This window comes from Acartia tonsa, chromosome 7 (genome assembly GCF_053477335.1).
Source record: "Acartia tonsa isolate MP-2025a chromosome 7, ASM5347733v1, whole genome shotgun sequence".
Taxonomy (NCBI): Eukaryota; Metazoa; Arthropoda; class Copepoda; order Calanoida; family Acartiidae; genus Acartia; species Acartia tonsa.
In genome coordinates this window covers 45,615,268-45,637,493 of record NC_137266.1, presented here as the reverse complement: position 1 = coordinate 45,637,493, position 22,226 = coordinate 45,615,268, and the positions used below count along the sequence as shown (strand labels likewise).

Sequence of the window (22,226 nt, the reverse complement as noted above, 5' to 3'; positions counted from 1 at the left end):
AATTTGAGTGTCCAAACGTCTCAACCACTCATTGTAATTGACACATTTGGTAGCCATGCTATTTCTTCCATTAAATTTAAATCTCAACCAAAAAATGACAAAATAAGGAATCTTTACAAAAAAATTTAACCATATATCTTAAACAATAGCATAGTTCATAATAGAGCAGCTCCGCTGACCATAAAAATAAATAGAATTTATTTTTATAGACAAGTTTTATGATTTATACAAGACATAACTCATTTTATAAATATCCATTGGCCATTCTATTTCCTTGATGGGTTTCATCTAATATTTTTTTACAATACTAGCAGCTGTGCGACTAGCCTCTTGGGGCATATATACATATATATGTATTTTTAATCAAAATTAATTCCACAAGATTCAAAATTTGTTCACATAGAACAGATTAGGTACATATGTTGCTAAGATCTTTGTTAAATACATACAGATGGACAGAAAGACGTTATCTGAATAAATATTGCAAAGCCTAACTTTATGTAAATTGTTTAATGAGCCCTCATGTTATATAGAGGTTTTATAAAGTCATCCTAATAAATTAAACCAACAGGGCAATTAATAAAACAAAAAGTAGGTGAAAAAAAACACTAAAACATGTCATAAAATAAAAGCAATACAATATAGAGGAAGCAGTATCACTATACAGACATACAAACTTGTAGAGTACCTTTAATCTTGACATTAAGATCGAGAATGCCATTTATAAGTAGCGAAACTAAAAATAAAATGGGTGTGCGGACTAAGTAATCATAATTGAACATGTATTTATATAAATAAATCACAAAACCTTTCACATATGTCTAAGATAGGTTTTAATATTTATATTTTTGTAATGTGTCTGATGATGACCAAGAAAATCTTATATTGGATCGATGCTCTTTGGTAAAGGGTATCTTCTTTGCAGACTGACTGACGGACGGACAGACAAAGTGATTTATGGATTAGCTTCGCTATTAAAAAATTGTTACCTATCAAAGCTGAGATAATTTGCCATCTCTTGAGTCCAGTCTTACCAGCTATATCTGTTATCTTCTCATTCATCTCTGTCTCAGCTAGATAGATAGATAGATAGATGGATGGATGGATAAATGGATGGATGAATAAATGGATGGATGGATGGATGGATGGGTGGATGGGTGGATGGATGGATGGATGGATGGATGGATGGATGGATGGATGGATGGATGGATGGATGGATGGATGGATGGATGGATGGATGGATGGATGGATGGATGGATGGATGGATGGATGGATGGATGGATGGATGGATGGATGGATGGATGGATGGATGGATGGATGGGTGGATGGGTGAATGGAGGGATGGAGGGATGGATGGATGGATGGATAATTAGAAGCATAGAAAGCAAGAGAGATATATTTTTAAGTAAAAATTTGTGAGTAAAAAAACAAAAAGTGTCAAATATAAAAGAAAGATAATTGAAAGGTTCGTGAGTTGAAAAATCAGGAATGAAGGGATAAGACAACACATAAACACCAGAGGCAGGCCCCGCAGCTGTGCGTCAGTCGCGACTAAGCCTCAAATCTAAACCCGCTAGGATGCTTTGAAAAAAAGAGGGGTAGCCATATTTGGGTCAGGTTCAGAATTCTAGCTGATAAAAGGTTGATTTCCCTGACACTTACAGGCGGCTGCCGAGCCCTGGCTAGGGGATGAATATTATAATGGGAAAATAAGAAAACAGCTGCTAGAATTTTAGAATATTTAATTATTTAATTTGCTTTTTAGTGTGTGTTGATATCTATTGTGATTAATAAGAAAACAATGTTAATTTTTGATGAACACAAAATAATGTACATACTTGTATTTTAAACTATATTTTCATCCTACTATCCATATAATATCTGAGTTTTACAAAATAAATCTTTTGTGAAAATATTTCCTTTTTCACTTTTTCACACAGTAACATTTTAACATCCTTATTTTTTATACAAACAACTGTTGGCAGAAATATTTGAACAAACCATTCAGATTTTTAAAAAATAGTTCTAAATATTTTTCAATTTATATGCAATTTAACTGTATAATGTTTGGTTATCATTTTATTTTGGTACCATATTAAATTCCATTTAACTGGGCTGAAACGACCATTTCAAAATTAAATAAAAGTAAAAAGTAATATTTTGGTCAAATTCATCCTATGCATTTCAAAAGAGTATTTTATAAAGGATCTTAAACTAAGGAAATATGGAAACATTTATGGAAATAATTTTGGAAGATAAAAAATCATTTTGTAGTGTATTTATAAGATGGGCGATTCTCCGATTCTTCATATATTTCGATACTCGCAAAAAAAAATAACAAAATCAAAATGTCTTTCCTTTCTTTATAAACAACGAAATATTTTTCCTAAATACTATTTTCGTTACATACATGCATAGTGAGTGAAAGAAGCTTTTTCAATACCTATAAAAATGACGTCATACTGGCCTACCATTGGTCAATTAAAATGTATTCTGACCTACAATTGGTAATTTAGTCTGTGTATTGGTCTATCATTGGTCATTTGTATTGTCATCCAGAGGGAAACTAAGCTTATAAAACAGGTTTTAATTGAAAATAACAAACCTTTGTCAAATGGTTCCATTGCTGATCGCTTCTCTATGAAGTGTCCTAAAATAAAGAAAAAACATAATTAATACAAAAATTTAAAGTTGTCGTTTTCTTATTTTAAAAGAATTATAGCATGTAAAGAATAAGGGTTTTTCTGATTGCCCATTAAGACTGAGTTAATTGTTTTCCAATTTTAGGGAAGTTTCAAATAGGTCCTGGGATGGTTCAAGCTATTAACCCTTAACGGTCGGGGGGGGGGGAGGGCGTTGAACGCCCCCCTCATCCGGTTTTTTATATCTCATTTTCTGTGTGTGAAAGATAAAGAGCCCAAACTGCTTGACTTTTTAAGTGTGGGTATGAGACATAACTGAGAGTTGAAATTTTTTGAATATCTCCATCCTGGCGGGCACAGGATGCCAGCAAACCTGGCAGGGTCATCCAGGTAAAGAGCAAAAAATTTTTTTTGACTTAAACAAAGCATTTTATCTTACCAAAATACTAAAATATCCTCTAGTAGTACATCCTCATATTAAATACAGGTGTTCAAGTCAATTTTAGGTTCCAGGTATGATCCTGCAGGTCCTGATCCTCCAGGTCTCCAGAAATCTTTAAAAGGCTCCTGTGGCCGCAATTTTTGACTTAGAGGCTTCAAATTTCAAACTTAAGCTTATCTTACATGTCTACATAATGTATTAAAATTTCATACAGATCTGCCGCCGTTTTCCCGCCGACCGCCGACTGCGGCGGCTGGCAGCTGCCAAGTACAGCTGCGGCCGCTGAAATTATATTTTGATATTTCAAATATAAAATTTACATAAAGATAAACATTTTCTGCAAAAAAAATTTTTATTCTAGCTTCAAAAATAAAAAAAATTACAACCGTTTGAAATTTATAAGTAAAAAAGGACCTAAAAACAAAGGTTGTTAAATAAAAGGGTGAAGGAAGCGAAAATTGACCTTGACTTACTTAAGGTCGGAAATTCATCATAACACAGGGGACTTGCACAAAAAAATTTAGCCCTCTAGCTCTAATAGAAACTGAGATAATTTGGGGGGGCGTTGAACGCCCCCCCCCCCCCGACTGATTAAGCTGCGGCAAGGGGCCCGACTGTAAGGGGTTAAGTAAAGTCTATGGATGATTTATGCTATTTTTCAGTCCCTCATTCCACTAGATGCTTGGGATTCAGCCGCTAATTATTTAAATTATATTAAGTTAATTTAATGTCATGACCCTATTACTTATGTATACATTTAATCTAACCTTGTTGAATTTAATTAATCACTCTATCATAATTTTAATTCAAATTGCGCGGTTTGTGTTAATGGTAGAAAAGAACTGCGTATTTTTCTATTAACACAAGCCGCGCAATTTGAATTGAAAAATTCTACGCATTTTTTGCTCCCCCTTTAATAAACATATTTTTAGTTTCTGTAGATTGCTATAATCTATCCCAACAGGGGTACTGTCCCTATGTAGCTCATCTGAACCCTACTTAACCTAACGTAATCTAAAATATTAGTAAACACTAGAGGGAAAAAGGGTTAAATAACTGTACTCCCCATCGCAACCACCTTATGCAACCTTTCTATTGGGTCATTGAAAATCAACCAATGGTGTCGCTTATATTAACACAGCCAAGTAGCAGAAAATAATTTAGAAGCAGACAAAAGAGGTTTTTGAAAAAGGAAGGGAGGTAGCTGTCTGTTTATACATCTATACTATAGATCTGTTTCTAAAAAAATCGCTAGAAAGCTTGTTACTGGTCCATTAACGATTAAAGAGAATCCAATATAAGTTAGCATGTTAACAAATTCCTAACATATCGTGACATGTAAAATTTTTAGATGAGAAGAAAAAATATTCAAATATTGAACTTTGACGCCGTGATGCTATGTACTACTACTTGTATCACGAAATATAAATGGTCGCCAATGCGTTTTCCCGCGTTTTGTATAGCTTTTTGTAAATTTAGTTAGAAAGGGTATTTTTTACATGGAGGGAGTGGACATTGATTTTTAAATCTTGGACAGAGAGTTTTTGGTTGGCTTATTGCTTTTAGGTACTTACATTAAATCTTAATTGGTCGGTACAAAATAAGAGTATCCAAACTTTTCCCCACCGATAATGTTAATTTACAGGAGGGTTAATTTTGTTCTATCGTCATTGAAGATGTATATAAATTTATCTCTAGTGTCTTGTCCCTTAAGAACTATTAGCAATCTTTTTTGACTTTAACTATTGCAATAGTCAAAACCAATAAATGTCAAGATTGTTATCAACAAAGAAATTAAGTTGTCACATAATAAATATTTTACTTTCTAAGAACAAGACTAGAAAACTTGGGTATAGTCCCTTTCGTGGACACGCACCTAAAGGGGCGATTGTTCGTATTTTCACAGTAGTTTTTCTCCTATTTCTAGCCCTTTCGGGTGGCTCTAACCCTGCCGGGCCAATTACCTAACCCTATGGGGCAATCACCTAATCCAATATAACCTAACCTATTAAAAGCAATTTAAAAAAAAAACGACGAATCGCGCCTTAAGGGCCGTTGCCACGAAAAGGACTATACCCGAAAACTTATACATTAATCTAAAATAAAAAGTACACAAATCTTACAAATAACTGTAAAAGACCATTTGAAAATTTTATATATTTGATATTTACATTATATTGAAAACATATTTTTGATATTAAGATGTTAATTGCTGGAATCAAATTTATAAGTTATATATAAGTTTAGATAGATAATGATTAATGTTTTTTTATTTTTATATCCAGCATAGATTTACCTATGTTAAAGGTTTAATTATTACTATATTATCTACTAGCGGCTTCGCCTCTAGCCTTTAGGGGCTTTGCCCCAAGAGGTGATAAAAAAATTTGGGCGAAATACGTATAAGGACCAAGGAAATCCCCTACAAAAAAAAATGGGGGAGGGATTTTTTATTTTTGGGGGAGTTGGGGGTGTCCCACCCCCCCAAGAAAAAAAGCCTAAAACCAACACAGGACCTGTAGGTATATTCCCTGAAGAGTAGAATCCGATCGGTTCAGTGGTTACCGAGAGCTTAAGGGACGGACGGACAGACAGATAGACAGACGGACAGACAGACAGACAGACATCGTTCTATTTTGTATTATAGATATATCTATATATTAAAAAGACCTATATATAATAAACATATTGTTATTATGCTTAATCATTCTATGAATTATAGGGATTGTTTTATTTCTTTTGATAAATTAGCAAAATTTACATAATTATTCCTATATGGGTATCTTTATACAAAGATTAACATCAATAGGGCAATTACACAATCCATAAATTTAATACGGATCGAGAGAGTCAAATGCCTGTTGAATTAATATACATCTCTTATTTACGTACACATTAAAACATTTTTTGTGCTATTCAAAGACACTAGATATGTTAATTATAGCTATTTTTAAATACTGATGAACCAATATGAATCATAATTGTAGAAAAGCCTCGCTGTTTAAAAAAAACAAGTAAGTAATTAATCATGTAACAGTTAGGGAGTTGAATCCATTTTTATAGAAGCAGAAATATAATCTATGATTATGGTTTTGACCCTCTAAAACTGTAATCTACCTTTCCACTTTCCCCTCTCTTGGTGAAGATATCTTCAACGTTGATACGATTTTTGAAATGTAAGATTCTACTTTCCCTTCTCTTGGCGAAGATATCTTCAACGCCGATACGATTTTTGAAATGTAAGATTCCACTTTCCCCTCTCTTGGTGAAGATATCTTCAACGCCGATACGATATTTGAAATTTAAGATTCCACTTTTGCCTCTCTTGGTGAAGATATCTTCAACAAGAGAGACAAAAGTGGAATCTTATATTTCAAAAATTGTATCGGCGTTGAAGATATCTTCACCAAGAGAGGGGAAAGTGGAAGGGTACATTACAGTTTTAGAGGGTCCAAACCATAATCATAGATTATATTTCTGCTTCTATAAAAAAGGATTCAACTCCCTAACTGTGTAACAACATGAATAAATATCGTTCAAAGTGTTTTTTCAAAACAAGGAAATTTTGAAAATCAGCCAAAATTACTTTTGGAACTAGTATCAAATGTGTTATTTAAGTCTAACTGATTGTAAAGCAAAAAAAAAACATGTTAAATCATCTTAAGTAACGCAGTTATTCTATAAGTTGATTAGCTTTATTTAGTGTTTTCAACTTTTATAATGATAAGGTTTTACAGTCATTTATTCTTCATGAATTTTGCAAGAATGTTTTAACACTTCAAGATGAATAGATATGACAAGCTAGTAGGGATAAAGGGATGGGTTAATAAAAATCAAATTTACTCCCTTAAAAATAAAAAAAAATATCATAATTTTAATAAGTAAAATATTTTTGATAGTTTCCAAATATATTCTGGGACATAGGTTTTGTAAAATTGATTTTACCTTAAAATTCCTGAGAATAGTCTTTCATTTTTTTAAAGATTAAACAGAAAGTTGATTTAATTTTTCATTAATTTATCCCTGTCCCTCTAAAAGCCCTGAGTATAATTTATATTGTAAACAATTTTGAAAACAGATAGCGCACAAAATAGGCAATCTAAAAATTTGCATTATTTTATCATTTTTTATAAAATTGTTTTTTACATGTTGAAATTGTGTTCTTTTTAACAGATGAATTATATAACTAGAGTATATCCGTAAAAGAACTTACTCAGCTATTATCTAAGATATGTGTCTTGATATTTCTCCGTTTTTATTTGATAAGCTTAGATTTAATCATGATTATTTAGAAGCTCCATAAGTAAAAAGCCAATACAATTTCTTCAATTATCTAAACTGGTTTGAAAAGATGAAAGAACAAATGATTAAAGAATATAGAGTAGCCATGTCCGAAGTTTAAGATATCACTAACTACTGAACTTATTGAGTTCTCCTTTTTAGGGAAGCTTTACGTAGGTCCCAATAAGGTTTTAGGCTATTTTATTTCTAGATTTAAGCCTTTTGTGTGGTTTAGGGTGATTTTATACCCCTTTGAATACATATCTTTCAGATGTTAGGGGCAACTGCTATTAACTTGTACTGCTAATATTCCTTATTTCTAATAACAACTTATATTCTTAATATCCCATGGTAAGATATGTATTATGGGAATAAAAATTAAATAAATAAGGATCTTGATCTACAGAAGATAATTTTATGCTCTTCTTTTTTGCTGCCCTCTATTATATCATTAAATATTATCTCTAATTAATTTGCTATTGTGTTTTTTTGCGAATATGAAACACTATGTAGATGTAACAAAATACTAAAGTAATTGCACAACGAATGTAATGAGATTTAGTGTTAGCCCACAAATCTTAGAAACATATTTAAAGTTTCCCTTAAAAACATGCAAAACTAAGCCCAGCTATTATGGTGATCTTTAGCTTTAGACAAAAACTTTTCATCTCTATATTATATAAAAAAAAATATTCTTCAAAATGTTTTAAACATACAACACAAAATATTCTTGTGTTGTTCCACTTAAAAGTTTTAAGTATCCCAGATCAATGAATAGCTGACATACACAAGAAATAGACAATATTGCATTATATGTCTATAATACAGGGTGACTCAAAATAAAGTTTTATACATATAAATTTAAGAAGGGAGTATATGCTTAGTACAGGATGAATCAAAAAGAATTTATAGATAAACAAAAAACAGACAATATTGCATGTTTTGGAAAATACAGGGTGATTTGAAGTAAAGTTTTATGCATTAAATTAAAATTAAAAGATTTATTTTCTACATCAATATGTTTGAAGGCATTATATGTTTATTATACGATAAACCATAAAGAATTTACAAATACATAAGAAGCAGACAATATTGCATTATTTGTCTAATACAGTGTGTACAGTATGAACCAAAAAGAATTTGTAAATACAATTTTCCAAAGGAGGCGGAAATAAAAACAAATTATAAATACCCAAAGCAATTTTAAAGTTAAGTAAGACGAATGGTTAACGGACCCAACATGTAAAATCCTCAGAATGAAAAACTCAAGGCATCAAACTTTTAAATTTATTCAACGTTTCGAGGGCAAACTGCCCTCATCATCAGGAATTTTTTTCGTCCATGTACATTATTAACAAAACACAAATTGAAATTATTTTAAAGTTAATTTAGAAGTGTTGCCCCATAATAGAATTATCGTGTCAAGTTTCCAGTTATCATCGGCCACAAACTCCAGGATTAAAATATTTTGAAAATTTTGTTTCCTATTTATTTAAAAATTGCTAGAATCGAATATGGCAACTTATTCTTGCACCTAGAAAATATTATAATAAAACCAGTACCCATATTAAAAAAAAGTCACTTAGATATAGCCCTTTCTCCTTCAGACACAGAGAATGAAATAGAAAAAACAGAGAGGGGACAATAATCACTGCCTCCACCCTCCCCCCCCCCCCCCTCCCCAACTGATAAGGTTTAAAGATATACCAAAAAAAATGTATTCTCCATAAATAATTGCTAAAATGTTAAATAATACAAAAAAAACTAACAAGTCAATAACAAAGAGGAAAAAAAACTATTACAATTTTTTACGCTTAGTTTAATAAAAGGTAATAAAAAAAGCAAATACTGTTTATAAAGAACTAATAATGATATTAAACATAATTAATATATGTTTCCATGACAGTATTATAATCCACAAAATAAGCTGCATAATAATATATTTATTATTCATGAAGAAGAAAAAACTTTCCAGTCCTAATAAAAGCATAAAAACAGTAACGTAGAATTAATGAATGAATGTTAGATGTACAAATATATATTTTTTGTGCTTATTGTTTTCAAAATGTATTTTAAATAATCCAAGGAGGATGGGGAGGGGGGGGGGTGGAATTTTTAAATACATTTCCAAATCCTTAATGGTTTAATGTACTTAGTTTTTTTTTAACCAGGTATTTTTAACATATTACACGTAACTTATGGATTTTACCCTACACCCCCTTACGTAAAAGTTTTAGGGATTTAAAAAGGGAGCCCCCCCCCCAAAAAAAAAAAAAAAAACCTGGATGTTCTTGCTCAAGCTATTACTTTGTTAAATATCATAAGTATTGATAATTTTTGCCATGATGAAAACTAGACACTCTATTAATATATTTGTAACGCCCTGTAGCATTAGCTAGATATATCCACATATTTATTTGTAGAAAGTTACCATTCTTGTTAGTAAAACTTTGTCTATTTATCATCTTAGGATTTGTTTTATCCTTTGTTAGCTTTGTTCTATAATATTATATTCTTTCTATAGCTAATTAGATACATTATGTACACATTTCTAAAACTTTTACATTATAAATATGGACGGACAGTTTTTAAAAAAAGCATTTTTTTAGCAGGAAGAAGGAAGGGGACATGGAAATATAAATTATAATGGTCCCAATACTTTTATAAGTATGTTCTCTTGTTCGTTCTTTTGATTTTTGATTGGTTGGAAGAAACTAGCGATGTCCAAATGAAAATTACTTATCATAATGTATAGTTCTACCTTTATTAAAAATTGGAAACAGTGTTTGAAGTTTCTCTTTTAACACTTTGACATATCATGGTTTGATGGTTGTAAATGTTAAAGTTAATGGTAAATAAATGTTTCATAAAGTTAAGGAATACTTTTGTAGCTATTATATTAATAACTAATAACTAATGTCACATGAAGGAGTTTATATTTATAAATATGGTTATTATTTAAAAGAACTTTGTTGCTTGTTTTTAGTTTACTGTTATGTATCTATAAAAAAATACTTACTAGTTTCTTCCAACCTAGTCTCTAGGTTAGGGTATGTCAGCAAAATAAACTAAAATCACCCAAGAAAATATATCTTAAATTTAAAAGTAGATTTGCTATAAATGAAAACAATTTTCTCCTTGTAAATTTGATATTTCTAGATTGTACATTTGTTTAATATGAGAAGATAAAAACTATTATTAAAATGTCAGATGAATGTGTCAAAATTATGTAAATGTTAATATTAATGTTAAATAAACTGGTATCCTTTTATATAAAGTAGTAAGGTTTTTTGTCTGTAGCTTAAGATTTCAATAACTACTGAACCGACTGAAATCTTAATTTTATGGAACTTTTGCATAGGTCCTTGGATGGTTTTAGGCTAATTTCCTACTTTCCTTACTCTTAAAAAGCAGTGCTCCTAGATGCTAGGAGCCCAGCCACTAGTCTTAATATAAAGTGGGTTGTCTGATAGTTTTTATAAGTCTGTGTATATTACAAGACATCAACCGATTAGGTTCTTCTTTACATAAAAAATTTTAAGGGTTAAAGATTTTTTATCTACATTGCATTGTAAGGGTGGTTTTAGTTTTCTGTTGTGTTAGTTCCCTCGAAACACATATGGGCGCAGCTGAATAAATGTGTGACTCTTTTTAAGATCTTGCAATTGACAATTATTTATATTTTTTAGGTTAGATTTAAATTTGTCTTAAACGATTTTAGATATTTTGCTAAAGGATGGGTAAGGCATACATATAAAAAAATGTAACAAGAATGACAAAATCCAAAAATATTAATGAATATAAGCATGGAAAAAAATCGGAAAAAAGTCAGCATTTGTTTCATTATGGAAGATCAAAAAGCCAAATATTTTCAGACGTTTTTTTAATAGCAGCAGAAAAAGATCAAGTTTCCCTAAACACAAACAGACGTACGAACTGATGTCTAAACATATGAACACTCTAAATTATAGAGTAGCTTTGCTACTTAAGAGATAAATGCCTCTCTCTTTGACCCTGATTTCATATAAATGTATGAACGAGGTAGATTGCACATTAAACACGTTTAATGTGGACATTAATCGTTTTCAACAAATCCAAAAGAGTTCTCTTAGAGCATATTTTCTTTTAGAAGAAGTTGTTACTCTATATCTAGGTTAAATAAGAACAAGTATGTTCACGTTTAAAACTAATAACAAAGCATTTCAGAATCATTCATTAATTTATCAAGCATCTGACATAGCAGCATAATGCTTAACATCTTTGTGAATATTTGGGTTTAGAGAGAGTCATACCTATTACCTCCAAGTATGAATGAGTTACGCTATATGTAACCAGCGGCTGCGCCCCTAGCATCCATCGGCTCTGTTTTCAAAGTGGTAAGATAGTGGCAGAAAAATAGCTAAACACTATCCAAAGCTAAAATCTAAAATTAAAGCAGCCTAAAACCATCCCAGAACCTATGTTAAGCCTACTAAAAAAGGTTTCTTTGTCCCTAGCCTCTAAGGGTGAAATGGACTAAAGCTTCCTTGAAAAGTACAACCATTTTGGATCACATATTTCTGAGATCTTTAGCTTCAAACAAACAAAAAACTTACTACTTTATCTAATTGAATTGTTACGGGTAGATATAGTTTGCTACTCTATATTAAATCTCAATTGTGAAACCATTATGAACGGATAGGTAGATATAGTTTGCTACTCTAGATTAAATCTCTATTGTGAAACCATTATGAACGGACGGGTAGATATAGTTTGTTACTCTATATTAAATCTCAATCGTGAAACCATTATGAACTGATGGGTAGATATAGTTTGCTACTCTATATTAAATCTCTATTGTGAAACCATTATGAACGGATAGGTAGATATAGTTTGCTACTCTATATTAAATCTCTATTGTGAAACCATTATGAACTGATGGGTAGATATAGTTTGCTACTCTATATTAAATCTCTATTGTGAAACCATTATGAACGGACGGGTAGATATAGTTTGTTACTCTATATTAAATCTCAATCGTGAAACCATTATGAACTGATGGGTAGATATAGTTTGCTACTCTATATTAAATCTCTATTGTGAAACCATTATGAACGGATAGGTAGATATAGTTTGTTACTCTATATTAAATCTCAATCGTGAAACCATTATGAACTGATGGGTAGATATAGTTTGCTACTCTATATTAAATCTCTATTGTGAAACCATTATGAACGGATAGGTAGATATAGTTTGCTACTCTATATTAAATCTCTATTGTGAAACCATTATGAACGAATAGGTAGATATAGTTTGCTACTCTATATTAAATCTCAATTGTGAAACCATTATGAACGGATAGGTATATGTAGTTTGCTTCTCTATATTAAATCTCAATTGTGAAACCATTATGAACGGATGGGTAGATATAGTTTGCTACTCTAGATTAAATCTCAATTGTGAAACCATTATGAACGGACGCACACAGAGATATTTAATGAACACATTAAGGCTGCAATATTTTGATTGTCTTAACTGTTTTTTTTATTACTGTAGCGTAACAACTCTACAATTTTTAGGAACACATTACAACTTTGTAACGTCCGTCTGTCTGTCAGTAGGAACTTTATAGATTGATAAAATAATTACAATTGTTTACGAAGAACATCGCTCTTTAATACTATATATCCAATATTTGTCCAATTTGTAAACAATGCACGCTTAACCCTTAACAGTTGGGCCCCTTGCCGCACCTTAATCGGTCGGGGGGGGGGGGGGGGCGTTCAACGCCATCCCCCTATTATCTCAGTTCCTATTACAGCTAGAGGGCTAAACAAATTTGTGAAAATCCCCTGTTTGATAATGAATTTCCGACCTTAAGTAAGTCAAAGTTAATTTTCGCTTCCTTGACCCTTTTATTGAACAACCTTTGTTTTTAGGTCCTTTTTTACTTAAAAATTTCAAACGGCTATAATTTTTTTATTTTTGAAGCTAGAAGAAATTTTTTCTGCAGAAAATTTTCATCTTTATGTAAATTTTATATCAGAAATATCAAAATATAAATTTCAGCGGCCGCAGCTGTACTTGGTAGCTGCCAGCCGCTGCATTCGGCGGGAAAACGGCGGCGGTTCTTTATGAAATTTTAATACGTCATGTAGACATGTAAGAAAAGCTTAAGTTTAAAATTTAAAGTCTCTAATTCAAAAATTGCGGCCTCAGGAACCTTCTAAAGATTTCTGGAGAAATGGAGGTTTAGGACCTGCAGGATCATACCTGGAACCTGAAATTGACTTGAACACCTGTATCTAATATGAGGATGTACTACTAGAGGATATTTTAGTACTTTGGTAAGATAAAATGTTTTGTCTAAGTCAAAAAAATATTTTTGCTCTTTACCTGTATGACTCTGCCAGGTTTGCTGGCATACTGTGGCCGCCAGGATGGACATATTCCAAAAATTCCAACTCTCAGTTATGTGTCATACCCATACTTAAAAAGTCAAGCAGTTTAAGCTCTTTATCTTTCACACACAGAAAATGAGATAGAAAAAAACGGAGGGGGGGGGGGCGTTCAAGGCATCCCCCCCCCCCTACCAACGTTAAGGGTTAAACTGCATTATTCATGGCTTTTTTTAGTATTATAATTCTATTTTCTGAACCTAATTTTTTTCTGTTACACAGTTTTCTGTTTTTAAATTCTGATTTATATTATAAAAAAGAAAATCGAAAATTACTCTCTTCTGTAAATCATATTTCTTTTAATAATTGATTTTATTTTCAATTTTCAAGAAAACAAGATTGTTTACATTAAATAAAATATATTAAACGCTTTACTTATGTCAAAGTGATATGAATTAAGTTTAAAAAGTGTAAAGCTTATATTACTGTAAAAAATCCTTTGAGGGAGGTGATATTGGACTCTAAATTACACTGGTTGGTACCCAAAGTTCTATAACAAGTTATATTATTCGTTAGCTCAACTAATTTGGATACTTTTATTGAATTTTAATCGACTGGTTGGAAACTAGAAGTTTCCAATCATTTCAACTAATAATCATAATATGTATAAATTTATCGTCTATTGTCTTACCTTACCACATAAGATCCCTGGCGAAAATCTAAAACTTGTTCGTTTATTAAAAACTAGGGGCAGCGCTCCTAGCATCTAGGAGCTCTAAATAACCAAAAAACAAACTTACATATAAAAATAAACAGACTAAAACCATCCAGTGACCTATAAGAAGCTTCTATAAGATGGAGAACTCAATCGGTTCAGTAATTATCGGAGACATAAACAACAGACAAAAAAACCTTATTAGTTTATATAATAGGATATACGGTTCAATATTAGGCTCATATTCATATGAACTGCATCAATCAAAAGAAATTAGAATAGCTTATTTTTGTCTGTGTTAGTTATACATGTTACGGATAGCGAAAGCACAGTAAGAACTTAAATTAGAGTAAAACACTAGAGAGAGAAATGGATAAAAAAAACGGTATCTCCCCATCACAACCACCTTATACAACCCTTCTAATGGGTCACTGAAAATCAACCAATGCTGTAGCGCTTATATTAACACAGCCAAGTAGCAGAAAATAATTTAGAAGCAGACGAAAGAGATCTTTGAAAACGAAAGGGAGGTAGTTGTCTGTATATACATCTATACTATAGATCTGTTGGACTTACTTACAAAAGTCTTGAAATAAAATGGTTAGTCTGTTGCAAAAAAAAACCAATTTCACCTGATTCCGCCTCTTGGCTATCAAGATCGATGCCTGATTTGTCCATGAAGTTGAAATTTTCACTGAAAGTGAACTCCATATTTCCTGTTAAGTGCACATTCTGAAATTTACAAATTATTTTGTGGCGCCAAGTCAATTTTAGAATTAAGGCGCTAAAAAAACTAAGGCCAGTGTAGCTAGAAAGTAGGGCTCGGCAGCCGCGCGTCAGCCGAATGTAAGCCTCCGGGAAATCTACCTTTTACATGTTTAAAAATGAGATGTAAGTCTAAACCTGACCTAAAAGTGGTAACATCTCTTTTCAAACAAATTTTCAAAGCATCCAAACAGGTTTTAAATTTGAGGCTAAAGTATTTGTGCTAATCTTCAGAATAAAATTTATATTCTAGTGACTCTCAAAAAAAAAAGAATTTAGTAAAATAGATAGGTAACGACAACCGCTTTAATTTTTAGAAACACGCAACATCAACAGCCGCTTGTCCTGTTATGATTTTCAGCCGACGAAAAATAAGTTTCAACTGTTTCACATTTTGAAAAGTTATCTAAGTATTTTAATGCAGTTATTTATTCGAGGACTACAACATCCATAAGTAGCAAAGCAAATATATGATTTTTTTTTTGAAAAAGTATAACAGAGAGGCAAGAATAAAGCATTAAATTAGTTTTTTAACTAAGACATTTATCGTAAATAGCAGCTGAAAAAATTACATTTGCCCGTATAAAAAATACGTACAAAATGACGGACTTACTAACGATTAGCTGAGTAATTGAAATGCTACTAAAATTGGATAGCCGTAAAAAAGATCCACAGCCTAACAGACATCTAACCGCCAACGTTGATGTAAAACGGCATTCTTAACCTATCTGAGTAAAAGTCTCGGCTGAAATACATTAAAACATCTGGTGTAAGATTCAGATATCATTTATCCATAAATATTTATATGGATTAAAATCTCTTTCCTATACCCCTTAAAGATTAAAAAATATTTCCATTTATATTCTAGTAAAAACTGGTTTCCCATACATAATTTACATCAAAAATTAAAAGAAAACAAAAAAAAACACTTAATAGTAGACATAAATAGAATACAAAGAAACAATAATATTGGTTTTAAGTTTTTTGTGTATTTTTTATTTGCATGTGTGTGTGTGTGTGTGTGTGTGTGTGTGTGAGTTTTGAAGAGAGAGTTTTGGTGTATATATCATCAAATGACTATAAAATCAACAAGTTGCGCTCTAAGACATACAACCTTTGTCATCATATCCCAACTTTAAAATATGGCACTTTTATTTCAGATCGTTTATAATAGGTTTAATCACTTTTTTACTCTTTTAGATGTTTTTAACATACAATTATATATATATTAGATATTTTGTTTATTAACTGATTTAAAATGTAACATGTAAAATCATATGATTTGATGGTTCTGTAGAGGGTATAGCTCAGTATACTGGCCTCTATTAGTACTGCTATTTCATAGAGCCTCTCTCTCTCTCTCTCTCTCTCTCTCTCTCTCTAATTCTCTCTCAATCTCTCTCTTTCTCTCTCTCTCTCTCTCTCTCTCTCTCTCTCACTCTCTCTCTCGTTCATCTATCCTCCTTTCTCTAATTTATGTTCTGGCAATACCGTGGATGTGGTTATTTCCTATTAGGACACCCCTAAAGTGTGCTATCTTATTTTGTGTAAGTTGATAAAATATTCATTTAAAGCAAAGCTTTACTACATTTAGGGTTAGCTTTTATCGTTGATTAATGTATTTCAAATTGTTATATTAACTTGGCATTGGGATTCCTGTAGCAGTTAGATACAATTTAATAGCGTTGCATTTCTACAATTATTACCAGAAAGTCAGTTTGTAAACTTTAAACATTTTCATGCATTTTTAGTACATTTATTTTTTATATATTGATTGATAATTAACCAGAGTATTCAGACTTATAAATAATGTTGAATATTGAAAGTTATTTTTAGACATTATTTATTAATAGCCAATAATTTGTTGATTTTCGCTTTTATATATGTTGTCATCCTTGTTTGTTTATTTACTTTAAAATAAACAAATATATAAATCACTGATTTAGTTACAATACCTATCAAATGAGAAGTGATTTATTTTTTTGTATATCTTAATTATATTTCGATACTGTTTGACTTAGAGAATGTTTAATCTCACTGTGTAAGTATATATAATTTTAACGTCTTAAGAAATGCAAGCTTGTTATTGTTGCGCTAATTATCAGCATGCTAATCCTTGTTGGATAATTTATGTACATATACTGAGACCTCTACAATTTTCTATTTTTAAATTTTGTCAGTTTTGTAATCTACTCTTTCTCTCTTTCTTTTTCTTCTCTACCTTTCCAGCCACTGTTGCCCTTTCTTTTTCCTTCCCTGTCTCCGAAACTCTAACACACCTTCAAAATCTCCACCCATTTTCTCTCTTTTTTTACCTTTCTGCTCTTTCTTTTTCTTTCACCTTTCTCTTTCCGAATTAGGAACCTCCGTTTCTGAAGAAAAGCTGCACTTTGTGTTCCCCTTTTTATGCTTAATCGTTCCTGATTCACCCCTCCCCCATTCATTTTTCTCTCGTTGGTATACCGTGCAAAAACATTAGAAAATTTGTGGATATATTGTTTCGAATGTTCGTCTGGACGACCGTCTCTGTTCTGTTCAAAATAATAAAAATAAAAGACACTTTCAGGCTTAGATTAAAAAAAATCACAAATTCACAAATAGCATATTTACCTTTTAAAGTTATTGAGTATTATTAAAGGTAAGGTTAGGTTAAACATGCGTATGCCCCGCAAAACTGGTACTCTATAGGATAGGGGTTCATAGAGTTGAAAAGCACAATTTTTGCTTCCCTTATTTTCATTAAATGTTATTATTACAATGTTGATAAAAATATATTTTATTCTTCTAGTGAGAGCCTAATATTGTCGACAAAATAGCATTTCTCAAAAAGGCATTACAGTGAAATCTCAGCCATAACCCCTTTTTATGTCATGAGGTCATGAGATGCCATTAATGTTATGTAAATACAATGCTTTTAGAATCCACCATAGATATGTTTTAAAACTCTGGTTTAATTAGTTTATTTACCACTGTGCTCCGTTTACCTATTGTAACGTTTCTAACATTCCTCTATATATCTTTCTCTTTTGCTCTCTCTATCTCTCTTTCTCTCTTTTTGCTTGAAAGCGAAGAATTTCTACATATATGGATGTAAGATAGAGCCAAATAACATAGCATTGGTCAAAATATAGAAATTAGTCTATAGATAGTATAATGATTTATGTAACAATTAGGTAGACACTTTTGAAAACAACCATTAATAATCTTATTAAAACTGTTTCTTCAATGTTGAACCGATGATATTATAACATGTATCATAAGCTTCTAATTTTACCATCCTTATTCTCTCTCTCTCTCTCTCTCTCTTTCTCTCTCTATCTCTGAGGTATGGCCTCTAACTCCGTGGAGGTCTGTATATCTCTCTCATTACAACGGTTCTTTCTTTTCTAGAAAGAATACGGCATTTAAGGATAGGTCAATGAAAGTTAAATACACTTTTAACCCCTTACAGTCGGGCCCCTTGCCGCACCTTAATCAGTCGGGGGGGAGGGGGGGCGTTCAACGCCCCCCCCCCCCTATTATCTCAGTTCCTATTAGAGCTAGAAGGCAAGTCCCCTGTGTTATGATGAATTTCCGACCTTAAGTAAGTCAAGGTAAATTTTCGCTTCCTTCACCCTTTTATTTAACAACCTTTGTTTTTAGGTCCTTTTTTACTTATAATTTTCAAACGGCTGTAATTTTTTTTTTTTTGAAGCTAGAATAAAAATTTTTTAGCAGAAAATGTTTATCTTTATGTAAATTTTATATATAAAAATATAATTTCAGCGGCCGCAGCTGTACTTGGCAGCTGCTAGCCGCCGCAGTCGGCGGTCGGCGGAAAAACGGCGGCGGATCTTTATGAAATTTTAATACATTATGTAGACATGTAAGATAAGCTTAAGTTTGAAATTTGAAGTCTCTAAGTCAAAAATTGCCACAGGAGCCTTTTAAAGATTTCTGGAGACCTGGAGGATCAGGACCTGCAGGATCATACCTGGAACCTAAAATTGACTTGAACACCTGTATTTAATATGAGGATGTACTACTAGAGGATATATTAGTATTTTGGTAAGATAAAATGCTTTGTTTAAGTAAAAAAAAATATTTTTGCTCTTTACCTGGATGACCCTGCCAGGTTTGCTGGCATCCTGTGCCCGCCAGGATGGAGATATTCAAAAAATGTCAACTCTCAGTTATGTATCATACCCACACTTAAAAAGTCAAGCAGTTTAGGCTCTTTATCTTACACACACAGAAAATGAGATAGAAAAAACCGGATGGGGGGGCCTTCAACGCCCCCCCCCCCCCCCCGACTGTTAAGGGTTAAGAGGGGGCACGGTCTCTATGTAAATCTACCCATGGGATGGAGACCCTATGTTGACTTTCAGTTGCGCTAGAAGACGAAAAATATCCCTTCCACTTGGAACAGGTAGTTGTCTTGGTTATACATCTATACTTACACATTGTATAAAATATTGGAGAGAAGATTATTAAATTCCATTGGCCTATCCCTTAATCCATTGCATAGCGGTTTATATGAGTAACTAAGAGATGGATAGATAGACAGATGGACAAAAAGATAAAAAGACAGAAATCAAAGAGATGTTTGATTGAAAAACAAGTAAGATAGATAGATAGATAGATAGATAGATAGATAGATAGATAGATAGATAGATAGATAGATAGATAGATAGATAGATAGATAGATAGATAGATAGATAGATAGATAGATAGATAGATAGATAGATAGATAGATAGATAGATAGATAGATAGATAGATAGATAGATAGATAGATAGATAGATAGATAGATAGATAGATAGATAGATAGATAGATAGATAGATAGATAGATAGATAGATAGATAGATAGATAGATAGATAGATAGATAGATAGAAAAAAAAGACATATTAGGCATGTAAAAACTGTACATACATCTCAGAGACAGGTGTAAAAAATTACTCTCTATACTGTACAAAATTTTTGCCTATTCAAATCTCTAAAATTGCTTTACAGGGACGATCCTTATTTAATTATAATAGTAAAGTCAAACTATATCTCGTTGAAGTAGAGTTATCGTCCATTTGAATTGCCATCCAACTGCAACTAAGCGGGGATCCTAGCCCGTACATCTTTCTAAACCCTTTATCAAACCTAAATTAACCTAGATTAACCTTGTGGCTTAGAAAATGTCCCATTTGTAAAATGGTTACATATTTAAGTTCAACGTAGAGAATTAACTAACAATTGTGTATGTGTGTGTGCACTTGTGTTGAGTTATACTATGGCAATCTGGTTCTTGGTCATTACCAGCGGCTACAAAATAAAATCCTTTAAAAAAATTTAAGTTTAATTTTAAGAAGATATTTTTTTTTTAAATTGAAGGGGTCGTATTTTCTACAGGCGATTGGTCTTGGTATGGTAGATGTACCTCGATAAAGATAGACACACACAAATAGACATCCTGTTACTTTTAATAATTGATTTATCCCACCAGCTTTATACCTTAAGTCGTCCTAACGTCCGTAACGGATAGCTCTTTTCATTAATTAAGAAATGTTAGAATTGTCCTTTTGATTTGAAACTTTGCATGAGGATTTCTATGACGATTACGTACGATCTAGGATGAGTAGCAACTCTATAATGTACGTCAATTTAAAACATGCTGATTGGTACCTTTTTTCTCAACAAGTTTGTGTATTATATAATGATCCAATTCGTCTGATTTTTGTAATTATGATTCTTAGGACAACAAGGTACAATATTATAAGCGCGGCATCTCTTTAATCTAATCCTAACAATGAAAGTGTGTCTGTTTACTGTATCCTGTAATTACACAATTAAATGGATGTCATTTTCTGCTCTTCCTTATTCTTTTGAATAGAGCCCATAGCCCCTAGAGGCGCATCCGCTAGTAGTATATAAGCAATGTTGAGTTTTACTACATACAATGCTAGATTAAAGAGTAGCTGTGCCTCTAAATAAATCAACTTTTGAGACACCCCTCATATAATGTGCATTTAAAGTAATATGTATGTGTTGGAGTGTATGTGTGGGTGGTGTATGTCATTGTTTTTCTTACAAGTGTATGTAAGTGTATGTGTGTGTGTGTGTGTGTGTGTGTGTGTGTGTGTGTGTGTGTGTGTATGTGTGTGTGTGTGTGTGTGTGTGTGTGTGTGTATGTGTGTGTGTGTGTAAGTATTATTCCAGAGAAAGGATAAAACGAAGAAACCCGAAATATTAAATTACCATAGTATAACAGCATAATTTCAGTATAGGATTGTAAAAAATGGGCTGTTACACAATTGGCATAAAAAGCCTTTTAAAACTTCTCTTTTCGGTTATGATATGACGTCATAAAGTGTATTTGCATCATTCATAATTCTGGGCGTCCATACGGTTTATTTTTGAGCGCAGCTACTCTACAACTAGGACATGTCTTTACGTTTATAGAACAGACTCTACAGTCAATTCGCAGTATAGAACCTAAAAGCTATTTTATCTTTTATATTATTACTTGGATCTTACACCAGATGTTCTGTAATGAAGTGAAACACGCAGCGTGCTAAATAAAGATACCTTCTATCCACAACTTTGCACAATCCCCTCCCCTGATAATGAACTGATCATTAGATGGTGTCCATGTTAGCAACCACTTCAGGATGTTAGCACTAAAAGAAACATCATTTTGAACAATAATTCGTTTTAATGACTCTCTAAATTACTCCATCAGCTTGCATACTCGCATTTCAGATATGGGTTTAGAGATGCTTCGCTTGTAACATTATTCATAATTAACCACAGTCTTTTGGCTCCAAAAAAAAACTCTATAATTCATCTATAATACGATGCGAGAAAGATTTAAATTTTATAAAAAATGAATAAATCGATATAAAATTGCGGGGGGTGGAACTTGGAAGTTAAAAACTGTAACTAATATTCATAACTTATACGTTAGCTTTTACTATTTTGAGAATTATACCACATAAGCATCTAAAAAGACTTTATAAACCAAGAACACTTAATA

At 32.0% G+C, this 22,226-nt stretch overlaps 1 protein-coding gene across 3 annotated transcripts in view; it reads right to left on the bottom strand.

Annotated features, from left to right (window-relative positions):
* LOC145323852 (synaptotagmin 1-like) overlaps nucleotides 1-15,187 on the bottom strand; it is a 64,242-nt gene extending 49,055 nt beyond the window's left edge. For all 3 annotated transcript variants that reach the window (XM_080166434.1, XM_080166436.1, XM_080166435.1), the window contains exons 1-3: nucleotides 15,090-15,187; nucleotides 2,606-2,650; nucleotides 990-1,073 (exon numbers count right to left, since the gene is read on the bottom strand). In XM_080166434.1, the coding sequence (XP_080022560.1) occupies nucleotides 990-1,073; nucleotides 2,606-2,650; nucleotides 15,090-15,168 (208 nt within the window). In that variant the 5' untranslated portion in view covers nucleotides 15,169-15,187. The remainder of the gene's footprint in view (nucleotides 1-989; nucleotides 1,074-2,605; nucleotides 2,651-15,089) is intronic.
* Between the last annotated feature and the right edge of the window lie 7,039 nt (nucleotides 15,188-22,226).